The following is a 12,096-nucleotide window of genomic DNA, read 5'->3' as shown; positions in this document are numbered from 1 at the left end:
GATTGCTTTAAGCTGACACCGCTCTCAGAGGCGTGAGCGGGCAAGCACTAAGTGCGAGGCCGCTCTGATTCCTCGGAGCAGTGACGACCCACCCACACGGTGCTCAACCCCAGGGGCGGGGCTCGCCACGCCGCGCCGCGCGCCACGAGCGATCGTGGATCACCCGTCGGCGTCAGGTGGCATCGCCGTCCCGGCGTCCCAGAGCAGCGTCTATTCAGGGCGACGCCGCTCACGCCATTTAGAGCGGTGTCAGCTTAAAGCAATCGCTGCTCTCACTAGCTAGAGCGGTGTTCACTCAGCAAAGTCCCGCTCTGAAGAGGGGGAGGAAAGGAGAGCGCGACTGAGGGAGACGAAAGCAGCCTCTCCGCGGAAATTGACCGCTCCCGCTATGTTGAGCGGTGTTGCACTGACTTGACTCCGCTCGAACGTGTTTGGTGGTTGTTTTTCTGAGCAGGAGTGCTCTGAAGGTTGGTTGGTTGCAGAGCGGAGTCTTGTTAGGCAAACGCTGCTCTGTGTTGTGTAGAGTGGGGTTTAAGCTTGAAGAACGCTGCTCTAGCACCATCGAGCGGGGTTCCTGAGATAGAACACCGCTCTGAGATGCGAGAGTGGCGTTGCGCGTTTTGCTTTTGGCCCTCACCTTCACAGCCATACTGCGGTCACATCCCGGTACTCGAGTAAGCCGCATCGGCGTACCTGGGCTGTGGCCATCGGCCAAGTCCATCATCGATGGCCGAGACAGGCCCCGAGCCAGGCCCCGAGACCGGCCCTGAGACCGGCCCTGAGGCAGGAGGGCCCGAGCCGGCACCTGGGCCCGCATGCTCACTCCTCCCAGAGTGCCAGCCGCCCGGCGGCGTCGGCGACTCGCACGCGACGCGCGAGGAGCTGCGGCAGCGGGCGCGGCGGCGCGGCAGCCGCAAGGTTGGGATTCACGCGCTCGAGGTGTACACGCCGCGGCACGCGTGCTCCGCGACGGAGCTTGAGAAGGCGCACGGGACGCCGGGCAAGTACAGCGTCGGGCTCCTCATGCGCGAGTTCTGCGGGCCCGACTGGGACGAGGACCCCGTCTCGTTTGCGCTCACCGCCGTCGCGCGGCTGATGTGGCGCAACGGGCTCAGGCACGCCGACATCGGGATGATCCAGGTGGGGACGGAATCGCTGCTCGACCGCTCAAAGTCGATCAAGTCCAACCTGATGGCCCTGTTCGAGGAGCACGGCGTCACCGACATTCAAGGCACCGACCAGTACAATGCTTGCTACGGCGGCACCGCCGCGCTGCTCAACTGCCTCAACTGGGTGGAGTCGGCGGCGTGGGACGGCCGGTGGGCGCTCGCCGTCGCGACCGACATCGCCGACGCGCCGGCCCAGTACCGCTTCATGGTTGGCGCTGCCTGCACGGTCACGCTCGTTGGACGGCCGCGCCGCTCGAGCCGTGAACGGCGTCCCTTCACACCTGCAGCTGTGAACAGGTCATGCTCGTCGGCCCGGACGCGCCGCTCGAGCTGCAGCGCGAGCGCGTCTCGCACATCTTGGACCGGTGGGACTTTTACAAGCCGGTCGGGTGGCACGAGATGGCGCCGATCGTCGACGGGCTCTACTCCGTCGACGTCCACGCCGTGCCGTGAGTGTGAACGGCGTCTCTTCACACCTGCAGCTGTGAACAGGCCCTCTCCGTCGACGTCCACCTTTCGTGCCTCGACTGTAATTCATTCACTCATGACTGCATTCGTCAGGCCCTACTCGATCGACGTCTACTTTTCGTGCCTCGACTCGACGCAGCGGCAGCGCGGCCTAGAAGCGGAACACGGACTCGTGTCCTCCAGCCATCGCTCGAGAGGAGGCGGACTCGACTGCACTCGAGCATCCTCCCGCCCTCACGCCGGCGTATTCAGCACGCAGGCAGCTGGGCGAGCGGGTCGGCTACGCAAACATGGTCGAAGAGCACGACTTCCTCGTCTACCACCTCGGGTCGGGCCCAAAGTTCGTCAAGCACGCGTTTGAGCGCTCCTGCGCGCTCGCCTACCCGCCCGAGGAGGAGGCGCGCGCGCCTTGCTACCGCTCGCTGGAGCTCGGCTGGATCTCGGCTGGATCTCGGCTGGATCTCGGCTGGATCTCGGCTAGATCTCGGCTGGAGCTCGGCTGGATCTCGGCTGGATCTCGGCGGGATCTCGGCTGTATCTCGGCTGGATCTCGGCGAGAGCTCGGCGAGACCCCGGCGAGAGGTCGGCGAGGTCTGATCACCCGCACAAGCCGACCTAGCTGGCCCCCCCCCCCCCCCACCCACCACCCCCCCCACCCCCTCCTCCTCGCTCCCCGCAGTCCCTCGCCCTCGAGCGCGCCCACCAGGAGGGGGAGTACTCGACACCGCGCAGCAGCACGAGCCGCCGAAAGTACCTCGGGCTGCGGCAGACGCAACAGGCCCCGCCTCTTCTAGCTCCCCGGACCGCTAGGCACACTCGCCCTCCATGTGTGTGTGTGTGTGCGTGTTTGTGTGTGCCCGTGTGTGTGTGGAGAGAGAGAGAGAGGCTCACCTGCCTCCCCACACCTGCCTCCCCACACCTCGCCCAGGCTCGCGGCCTACCGGTGACAAACTGGGACAAGCACGCGGAGCTGGACGGGCGCACGCGCACCACTCTGCCGCCGCCGGGCCGTGAACGGCGCCTCTTCACACCTCCTTTTCCCTGTGGAACAGGCGCACGTACCACTCCGCCGCCGCCTTCGACGCGCTCAGCGAGCGGTACGCGAGCACGTGGGGCAAGTTCGGCTGGACGGCGGCGGTGGAGGACGAGCAGCCTGGCGGCGCGTACTACCTCACCGAGTGCGACACGCTCGGCCGGCGCGCCCGCCGTGCTGGTCGAGCCCCCGGCCATGTCCACGACATGTCCGAGACGCGTCCGAGACGTGCCCCACAGGCGCGCCTACCGCTTGGTCAAGCACCCAGACATGCACCTGCAGGGCCCGCTCTCCATCGCCATCGAGGACTCGCGCCTCTCAAAGGAGGAGCGCGCCCTCACCAAGGAGGGGCCACGATTCGACTGGCGGCGCGTCAAGCCCGCCGAGGCGAAGCCGCCGCCGTCCAAGCAGCCGCAGCCGCCAAAGCCGCCAAAGGAAGGCAAAAAGCAGAGCTCGAAGCAGCAACCGCCGAAGCACAAGCAGGCGCCGGCGCCGGCCGCGGCGCCAGCTGCGGGCGGCGCGCCCGCGGCTCCGGCGCACGACAAAGAGGCGCTCGCCGCCCTTCTGTCTGCGCTCCAGACGCAAGCTGAGGCGGCCGCGTAGCTCGGGGATGCGTGGTGCACTGTTCTCAGCACGCCGATGTCACGGCTTCCTCGATTGTCGAGCCACTCGTCCACCCCAGGCATGAGCCAAGGGCAGCTGTGATTCTTTATTATGGTGTTTGACATTGTGCCCTTTGTATATGCCCGCCGTAGAGCTGTCAAACGTTAAGAGCTGAACAGTGTTGCGCTAGTGTTAACAGTAACAACAGAACAACAGTTGGGCTGCGGCTACCCCAACAACAGTAGCTAACAGTAACACACACACACACACACACACACACACACACACACACACACACACACACACACACACACACACACACACACACACACACACACACACACCGCTCACCCACGCGCACCGGGCCTTGCACTTTAAATGCCGTGGGGCTCCTGTCGTTAGACGTGGAGATGCGAGGGTTGCCCCCCCTTGCCCCACCACCTCGTGTGTGTGGAGAAGTTTTACCTTACCTTACCTTACCTTACGTTAGGCCAGAGGCGGTAAGCCGTCGTTGCCCGGCGCTGCTTGCAGCACCATGGCGATGACGCTAAGAGGTTCCTCTTTTGACGGAAATCGAACACCGGGGTGCTCCTAGGGCTATAAGGGGCACCACCGACCCGTGGGGGTTCCTCGAAATAAAATAAATGCCGGACCCGGTAGACCAGCAAAATACGCGTTTCTAGTTCGCCCTGTGATCGCACGCCAAAGTGTGTGCACCCATGTACCCGTGTTCCTTTGACACACCACAAAGCTGGCAACATGTCCTCCAGCGCTTGCCATTTCGTGGCTGTGTGCCGGGCGCGCACGTGCGCGTGCAGAACATGCACTGGCGCGGCTCGGGCGCGACTGGGGTGGGCTGCTCCTGCGCCGCCACTCCTAGTGTGGTGGGGACGGGCTGCGGCGCCGGAGGCGACTGCTGCTGTGGCTGCGGCAGCTGCGACTGCGGCAGTGGCGGCGGCAGCGGCGGCGGCTGTGGAGGCTGCGGCGCACCTCCCATTCGGCGCCTACGCGCCGCCTCCACCGCCTCAGCCGCCGACTTGTTTTTGTGACAGAACGCGCACAGGCTCTGCATGTTGTCGAGCCCAGCGCAGCCGCCCCCAAAGCGAACCGCGAGGATGTGGTCCGCCTGATCAAAGTGGAGAGTACTGAAGGAGGCGCCCTCCCTTGGGTTGTCTGTTTTCTTCTTTCTTTCTTTTCCGAGCGACACACTCCGCAAGTTTGCGCCAGCGGCTGCGGGGTTGCCGGATTTTGCGGCTTCGCCACAGGCTGGGCCGGACCCGGGGCGCAGCCGCCTCGCTGCGTGAATTCCACGTCACACACGCAAGTTATTTTTCTTTTATCACTCACAAAACGCTCCGCCGCACGTCGTCGGCTCGCACGCTACGGCGAAGAAAGTCTTGCATGCAGACGCGTGAGCACCGTGAACTCGGAGGCCGGTGCGGCACCTCCGCAAAGGCTGCACGAACCTGCACGTGTATTAACTGCGGAGACAAGCATCCCGATCCATGAGTATCGGAACCGACGAAGAGCAGTATATCGATCCTGATTGCTGTTACGATGGCATTGGCTGGGGCATCCTCGATTACAATAGGTCACTGGGATGCTGCAGGTCCACATGGACCACCAAGAACTGGCACGGGCTGCAGATGCAGCGCTTGTCTGTCGTTCTCCACGCCGCCGTGGCGTGGCAGACGGTGAACGAGCTAGCGTGCGGGGAGAGCGGCATTTGTGCACGGAGCTAAGTGCATTGCCGTTCTTATAACGGAGTCGCTTAGCCGCTAAGGCTTAGGCGGCTCCGGTGGTGTGCCTGTGATAGTGCTAGCACGCGCCAGTTCGCACCTGTTCGAGCCTGTCTGCTGTGAGATAGAGTTGTTGTGAGTGAGTATTCTTGATACGAAACCCAGTGCCACGACGACGCACACACCAGTCGACTCGCATCGGTTGCCTCCATGAACGGCGGAGCTATTCTCGCGTCCACACACACACAAAAACACATAGATTCATGTTTAAATTCTTTTTCTCGCGATGTCTGCCCCGCCGCGGCGCCGCTCGCGCCGCCTCGCCACCGCCTCCTCCGCCGCCGCTCCCTCGCCAGACACGCCGCCGCCCGCCCGCCTCCTCGACCTCCCCACGGACCTCCTCGAGCGTCCGTCTCGAGTCTCCGGCCAGACTCGAGACGGACGCTCGAGGAGATCCGTCTCGCGCCATACACCAGTAGATTTGTTGAGTGGAGATCGTAGATGCCGATCAGAGATCTTCCACACACAGCATCTCTCACAAAACTCAGAAATTTTAACTGAAGATGGAGATCTTGAGCTGCCGCCATCGGCACCTCGAGATCTCAGGCCGGAGACGGAGATGTTGACTTCACGCCAAAGGCGCCTCGAGAACCGTGTGGCCGACTGGAGATTGCAAAATGGCGCGAAAAGAGGGTGGAGATCCGCTTGAAGGTGTGAAAGGAAAAGAGCATCCCCTTGGAAGGACGTCGATCCCCCCCCTGACACGCCTCCCCCCCACGAGAGTGGAGATTGGAGATCGGAGATGAAGATCGGAGAACGCGCCTTCTTGTTATGAGCGGCTGCCCGCCGCTTCCTAGTCTCTGGCATGCCCGCCCGCCGCCGGAGACTCTGCGCCGGAGATCGGATCCAGTTTAGATCTCCGATCTCCATCTCCAATCTCCAATCTCCAATCTCGATTCGGGGGGGGCGGGGGAGGGGGGGGGCTCGAACCTTCAAGGAGATGCGCTGTGGATTCATTCACACCGCACATCTCCGATCTCCGATCTCCAATCTCCCATTTGACCCCTGCCGCCGCCAGCTGCTAATCTCCAATCTCCACGAATCTCGATCTCCAATCTCGCGAGGTGGCCTCGGTAGACGGCCTGCGTGGGTGGGGGGTGGGTGGGGGTGGGGGGGTGGGTGTGTGTGTGGGGGGGGGGGGGGGGAAGTTTAAGGAACCTTGGGGGGAAGGGTTAACCCGGGAAGGAATGGGGTGTGTGAGAGGGAGGGGAGATGGGAGATGGGAGGGGGGGGGGGGCGTGTCGAGGGACTCCGAGGGAGGCAGGAGGGAGGAGCTCCCCTCGCCTGCACTCTCACCGCCGCCTCCGCCTCCTCCCGCTGCAGCCTCGCCACCGCCACCGCCGCCTCCGCCACCGCCGCCTCCGCCGCCTCCGCGCCTGCCTCGCCGCCCTCGCCCTCGCCCTCGCCGCGGGGGGACAGCGCCTGCTTGGCATGCAGCCCGCGCAGCCGCGCCTCCGCCTTCTGCCGCGAGAGCGACGCCTGTCGCTCCTCGAGCTGCGCCGCCTCGAGCTTTGCCCGCGCGTAGTGGCCCCGGTAGCACGCCTGCACGCGTGTCGCGAGCGCCGCCCGCCGCTTCCGATCGTCGGCCGCTGCATCGGCCGACGGCGAGCCACCATCCAGGGGACCGAACGGATCGGCCGACGGGACAAGGCTCCGGAAAGGAGGGGAGACGGCAAGGGGCGTGCTCGGCGCCTCATACTCCTTGAGCCGCACCTCGAGCGCGGCGACCTGCGCCGATAGCGCCGCGCTACTGGCCAACTGTGCCTGGACTTTATATTCTGCTACCTCGTCCTGCGCTTGCCGCGCCGCTCGCTCCGCTTCCTCGAGCCGGGTCTCCAGATCCTGGATGTGGGCTTCGTACTGTGCGTCCAATAAATGGTTGGCGGCGGTGGCTCGATTGTGCGCCAGCTTTTGTTTGCTGCCGCAGGCTCCCATCGCGATGCGGGATGCAGAGCACAAAATACGGGCACCCTCGGCCTTTTAAAAAAAACCGCTCTCCAGCGTATCCGTGTACGTGCGTGGAGTACAGTGTTGTGTGTCCGTTAGCTCCGAGTAGAGGGGGCGTTCTGCAGTTAAGGGGAAACCCGGTACACGGAACTAACCGTCGGAGACCCGTGTTTACTTTACGGCCCTTTCCCTGCGAACGCGCGCCCCCCCAGGGCTAGGGCTCTCTAGCCCGTAACCCGATGCCGATCATCCGGCCCGCTGGGTGCGCTTCTTAGCTCCCCGGCCCTGGATGTGAGGTTAATGACTGCACTCCAAGTGCTCCAAGGCGATTTTTGCGCCATACGCTCTGCCATCGGTGAGAGGCTGAGGGGTGTGACGCGTCACGCGACGCCCGCTCGCTCCCTCGCCCAATGGATCTGCCGGCCGTCAACCCAGTTTAGTTAGCCGGAGGGTCGTCCGTTGTTTGTGCTACGCCCAGCGAACTCGGGAGGCTTCGCTACCAGCAGCTGCTCGACCGCGCGGGCCACCTGCACCGCGGAGCCTGCGCGGCCGAGGCGAGGTGGGTTAAATCTGACCACGAGTTTGGGGCTACCCTGGCTACCCCTGCGTCTCCAAACGCGATGAGCCTATGTGGGAGTTTACCCGTCATGATAGTGCGAGGGACTGCGGCCACCTGCGGCTACGCCCAGCTTGAGCAGGAGCTCGAACTCCGCGCACAGAGCGAGGGAGACGCCGTCCATCTTCTCCTTGCTCATAGTCGCGCGCAGGGCGGCGCGCTCGGTGAGATCGAGGCGTGCGAGAGAGAGCCGGGGAGCGGTGCTCGAGCCAGACGGCCACCTCGAGCACGCTCCACTCCGACGGCGGCTATTAGTCAAGCCTTTGTAGCTTCCTCCCCCTTTCCCTACCAACACTTTTCTCACGCGACGGAAAACACTCCTCTGGGGGGGAAATCGATACGCTCTCCGAGTGAGAGGCAGGGCCTCAGCCCCAAAACAATTCTAGCGGCGGCTCCGCCGCATGGACGCCCACCGGCGGGCGCGCATGGCCGGTTGGCAGTCAACGTCCGGGGTGGTGCCAGACGTTGTCACCGGCCTTGTAGCCGCCCTTCAGAAAGACGAAGCCATGCGAATCGAGCAGCGCGGCAGCGCGATCGAAGTCGACGTTGCGCATGTGCGTCGCCTCGAAGACGACCCGCTGGACCGGACTGGAGGCAAACGGGTACTGAGACAGCACACTGTAGTCGTGACCCTCCGCATCTGCGCGGGGCGCTCGTGCGTCAGTATATGCGACGCAGGCCCGTCTGCGGCGCTAGTGTGTGTGCGCACCAATGGTCAAGAGTGAGACGTGCTCCCACGGTAGCTCCTGTCGCATGCAGTAGCAGCGCACGGTAGTCGAGCGCATGTTGTCGCGGATGACGCGCGAGCTGCAAGAGGCGTCGTAGGCACGGCCCGCCAGTAGCTGGCCGCACAGGGCGCACGGGCCGCGTTGCGTCGTGTAGAGCCGTTGGAACTGGACGAGGTGCGATGCGCTGAGCGATGAGATCTCGGAGATGAAGGTGTCGATCGCCTCGAGGCGGACGTGCTCGCCGTTGGTCACGCTCCTGCTCACACGCCTGCCGATGGCCCTGTCGTGCAGGGGGAGGCACCTAGCATCAGCGTGCAAAGAGCCCCAGTTCCCTGTCGCGTTTGACGTGTCCACGTGCCAGAACGGCACCGGCTCCGACCCACACTGGTCGCACACCGCGGCGTTCACCGTCCGCACGCGCCGGTAACGCGTGCGATTCGAATACTTGGCGCGCAGCCTCGCAAAGATGGGCGGCGCGGGCTCAAGCAGGAGGGCACGCCATCCGAGCGCCACGCACTGCGGCCCTGGGTCACTGTTGGCGTAGCTCGTGCTCTGGTGCAGGTTGGCTCCGATCTGCACCAGCGTCGCGTGACTAGGATCGAGGGTCCGTATCCACTGCTCTGTGCTCCTCTGCTGATTGGCCGAGAGCGGCGCATGATGACTGGCAACCGTCTTCTTGAGCTGCAAAACCGTGTGGTGCCGTTGCAACCACTCCTCGTCGGTGGCTGGCTGTATACCCGGCACTAGGCGGGCGAGATCTGCGTGGTTCAACGTCGTGTTGACCCGGAGCCATGCATGCGGCATTCGACGTGCGTCCTTTCTCTCGCTTACGCCGTTCTGGCGGTTGTGTATTCTTTTTGCTTGGGCGGCCAGCATGCTGAAATTCTGCAAAAACCCGACCGGCCCCTGCGGTGCCCCTACCTACCTACCTACCTACCAACCCTACTTATGGGAAACTAAAAAAGAAATCATGGGACGGGTGAAGGTGGGGTAATATACCAACTATATAGGGCGAGCGGGGCGGGGTGCGCACTGTCCCTCTGTGTTCGTGTGCGTCGCCCATCTCTCCCTGGAGATGACTGCTCTATTTATTTTATTTAATATACCAACTAAAGTGATGGTTGGTGGTACTCTCCTGCAACCACAGGGATGCCAAGCGCGAGCTGCGAGGGGAGGGGAAGAACTGGCTCAAGGCCATACTTAACCTCCAGATGGAGCTCGCGGCTGCCGGAGAGGCCGATTTTGACGGCCTTCTCTCCGAGGCGCTTGCGGCGTGTGACGCAGCCACACCTTCGGGTGGGGAGGAGATTGGTGCCTGTGCATTGAAGCTGGCCCAGGAGCACCTGAAGCGGCCCCCGAAGGTGAATGGCGCGCGAGACTACGAGCAAGCAACGAAGCTGGCAGACAGCGTGCGATCCGCATCCGCCGCCTGGGTGGAGTCCCAGGCGGCAATGAAGAAGGCGAGGGCAGCATACGCGAGCGCAGTGATTCAGCTACAGGAGGAGCTCGTCAGAATCGGCGAGGGTGACTTTGACGGGTTGCTCCGCCAGGCGGTGACAGGCCTACGCGACGAGGTAATGTTGCCAGCCAGCGTCCAGCCCCTTCGAGAGGAGATGCAGCAAGAGGAGACGCCCGACACCGTGGACGCACCGCCCATCACAGTGCCATCACCCGACATGGAGCCACCGCCGATCACAGTGCCATCACCCGACATGGATTCGACGCCACCGCCGATCACAGTGCCATCACCCGACATGGATTCGACGCCACCGCCGATCACAGTGCCATCACCCGACATGGATGCGAACTCGGCCCTTCCCTACGGAGAGCCTCCTGACGGAGAGGTAATGGTGCTTGCCTCGCCGCGGCCCGTCCCCGCCTCCCTCGCGCCAGTTCTGCCGCTGAGGATGGAGGTTAGCGAGATCGACGAGGGATGCGTCCGGCTCGGAACTCTCCCGGCGCAGCTGCAGGCGTCGCTCCTGCGCGAGTCCTTTCAGGCGGGCGCGCAGGGCGTGTGCGGTGGGCTCTGCGAAGGCGAGCGGGTTCGTGGGGCGAATGGCGTTCCGTTTCAGCCGGCAGGTATGACGGAGGTCGACTGGTCGGGCCTCGGCTTGCATGGCAGGCGCATTTCAAATCTGCTAGTTCGTACCCCACCGCCCCTCCCAACTACACCACCCCCCGCTCCCTCGCCAGGCACATGGTCCCATACGATAGCATGCACGAGTCTGGTGCCGCCGCCGCCGTTCTCGCCACGATACGAGCTGCCGCTCCGGCGCTCCCGGCGGCAGCGCAAGCGAAGCTGGAGGAATTCATGCCCTGCTGCGTGCGAGTCGCTTTCGAGACCATGGGAGGTCGTCAAATCAGACCAGCGAGCTCGCTCTGCGGCTGGAGCGCGGACAAGCTGCGGGCCAACGGTGGCGACGGCGGGCTCAAGCTGCTGGTGCTCCTCGGCGACGCTGCGAGCGTCACGGAGGGCTTCAAGTACACTCGTCGCAAGGACGAGCAGGCCCTGGAGGTACCCCTACGGCCGGGCGAGATGCTGCTGCTCTATGGCGAGGCCCGCTCGTGGCTGAGCGCTGTGACGGGCTACGCGCCTCCCAAGGGGCGCGCCAAGGAGAGCGGCGGGCCCTTCTCCTTTGTCCACCTATCCTTCGAGGATTTGCGCAACTATGCAAAGGCCAAGCCAAAGGAGTATGGGAAGCTACTCCGGCCGTCGCACCCGTCGGCTGGCGACGGGGGCTACAAGTGGATGCAGTTCTCGTACACGGTTCGAAAGGCGCCGTCGGGGCCAGGCGGATTGCCCGTGATCGATTTGCGTGGCCACGAGTGATGAGGCCCCGGGGGCGGGTCAACCACCCCCGGGCCCAGGCAGGACGACCACATCTCCATCTACAACTATTCGTTCCGGCACACGCGTGAAGAGTCGGTAGTCGTTTTAAGAGGGGGAAGTAGGCGCAGCTGTGATTAGATTGGGGAGAGATGTGATTGTGTAGAGCCATACACTGCGAGCGGGGGTTGGAATCTCTTCGGCCGTTCGGGAGAAAGCTCTGTGTGATCATGCGGTGATCGTTTTTATTAAATAAATGTGAATAAAACAGTCAAACTCTGAGACGAGATGGGATTTACGGATGACATTTGACATGTGTTTTCGTTCACGTTGGACGTTATTCCTGTTCTAACCACTCGTCTTTCGAGAAATATATTGTGCAAACGTGTGTGCCGCCGCGTGGATGAGGAGAAAGCCGGTCGTGCACCGAGATACATGCACACACGGACAAGGGGATCACACGCGCACAGAGCAGAGCATCTCTCTTGTCTCAACGACAAAAGACGCATCGCATACATTCACTCCATCAGCAATCTCCAACCGCCCGCCTCCCCATACTGCAGGGACAGACGTCGTCGGACAAATTGGCGCAGCCCGGGCACCACCCCAGCCTACGGCGGTCGCGACGGCAAGCGGCACGGCGCTGGCGACGAGGCCGGCGAGAGCGGCGCGGACTTGGAGACACGCCCAAGACCCTCGAGACCTCTCCGCGCCGCCTCGCGCAGCTCGAGCGCCTTGAGCTCAGAGGCGGGAGCGCACCTGGGGAGCAGGGGGGGGGGGGGGGGGTCGAAAGCCTTGCTCAAGCTGGGGGCTGGGTCCAAACGGCTGGGGCTGCAATGTCAAGCTCATGGGTGAGGCTGCTTCGGGCTTCTGAGGAAAAGGGCCGGGAGGGGTCAAGGTCCGAGG

General features: G+C 63.7%; 3 protein-coding genes across 3 annotated transcripts in view; 2 read left to right on the top strand and 1 right to left on the bottom strand.

The window, feature by feature from the left end:
• The first annotated feature begins 705 nt into the window (after positions 1–705).
• EMIHUDRAFT_462898 (hypothetical protein) lies at positions 706–3,432 on the top strand. Its single transcript, XM_005782380.1, has 6 exons — positions 706–1,395; positions 1,467–1,618; positions 1,662–1,757; positions 1,897–1,977; positions 2,690–2,815; positions 2,910–3,432. The coding sequence occupies exons 1-6, from the start codon at positions 727–729 to the stop codon at positions 3,271–3,273; spliced, it is 1,488 nt and encodes a 495-aa protein (XP_005782437.1). The 5' UTR covers positions 706–726; the 3' UTR covers positions 3,274–3,432.
• Positions 3,433–9,574: 6,142 nt separating this feature from the next.
• Positions 9,575–11,193, top strand: EMIHUDRAFT_99468 (hypothetical protein; the record flags this gene model as incomplete). The annotated part of the gene is made up of 2 exons (XM_005782379.1): positions 9,575–10,377; positions 10,557–11,193. 2 exons carry the CDS (start codon positions 9,575–9,577, stop codon positions 11,191–11,193), a joined length of 1,440 nt encoding a protein of 479 aa, XP_005782436.1.
• Positions 11,194–11,801: 608 nt separating this feature from the next.
• Positions 11,802–12,096, bottom strand: part of EMIHUDRAFT_99467 (hypothetical protein) — a gene marked incomplete at both ends in the record, with an annotated part of 3,560 nt that continues 3,265 nt past the window's right edge. The window contains one exon of the mRNA XM_005782378.1: positions 11,802–11,949. Within this exon, the coding sequence (XP_005782435.1) occupies positions 11,802–11,949 (148 nt within the window). The remainder of the gene's footprint in view (positions 11,950–12,096) is intronic.

Source organism: Emiliania huxleyi (assembly GCF_000372725.1).
Source record: "Emiliania huxleyi CCMP1516 chromosome Unknown EMIHUscaffold_19, whole genome shotgun sequence".
Classification (NCBI taxonomy): Eukaryota; Haptophyta; order Isochrysidales; family Noelaerhabdaceae; genus Emiliania; species Emiliania huxleyi.
The sequence above is the reverse complement of the archived record's forward strand: the minus strand, read 5'-3'. Positions and strand labels throughout refer to the sequence as shown.

What these genes read in the sequence shown, in the direction of transcription:
- EMIHUDRAFT_462898 (XM_005782380.1), top strand. Translation starts at nt 727, where the DNA reads ATGGCCGAGACAGGCCCCGAGCCAGGCCCCGAGACCGGCCCTGAGACC. An exon ending in GTCGACGTCCACGCCGTGCC is followed by an intron (nt 1,619 to 1,661) that starts GTGAGTGTGAAC and finishes AGCTGTGAACAG; the next exon opens with GCCCTCTCCGTCGACGTCCA. An exon ending in CACCTCGGGTCGGGCCCAAA is followed by an intron (nt 1,978 to 2,689) that starts GTTCGTCAAGCA and finishes CCTGTGGAACAG; the next exon opens with GCGCACGTACCACTCCGCCG.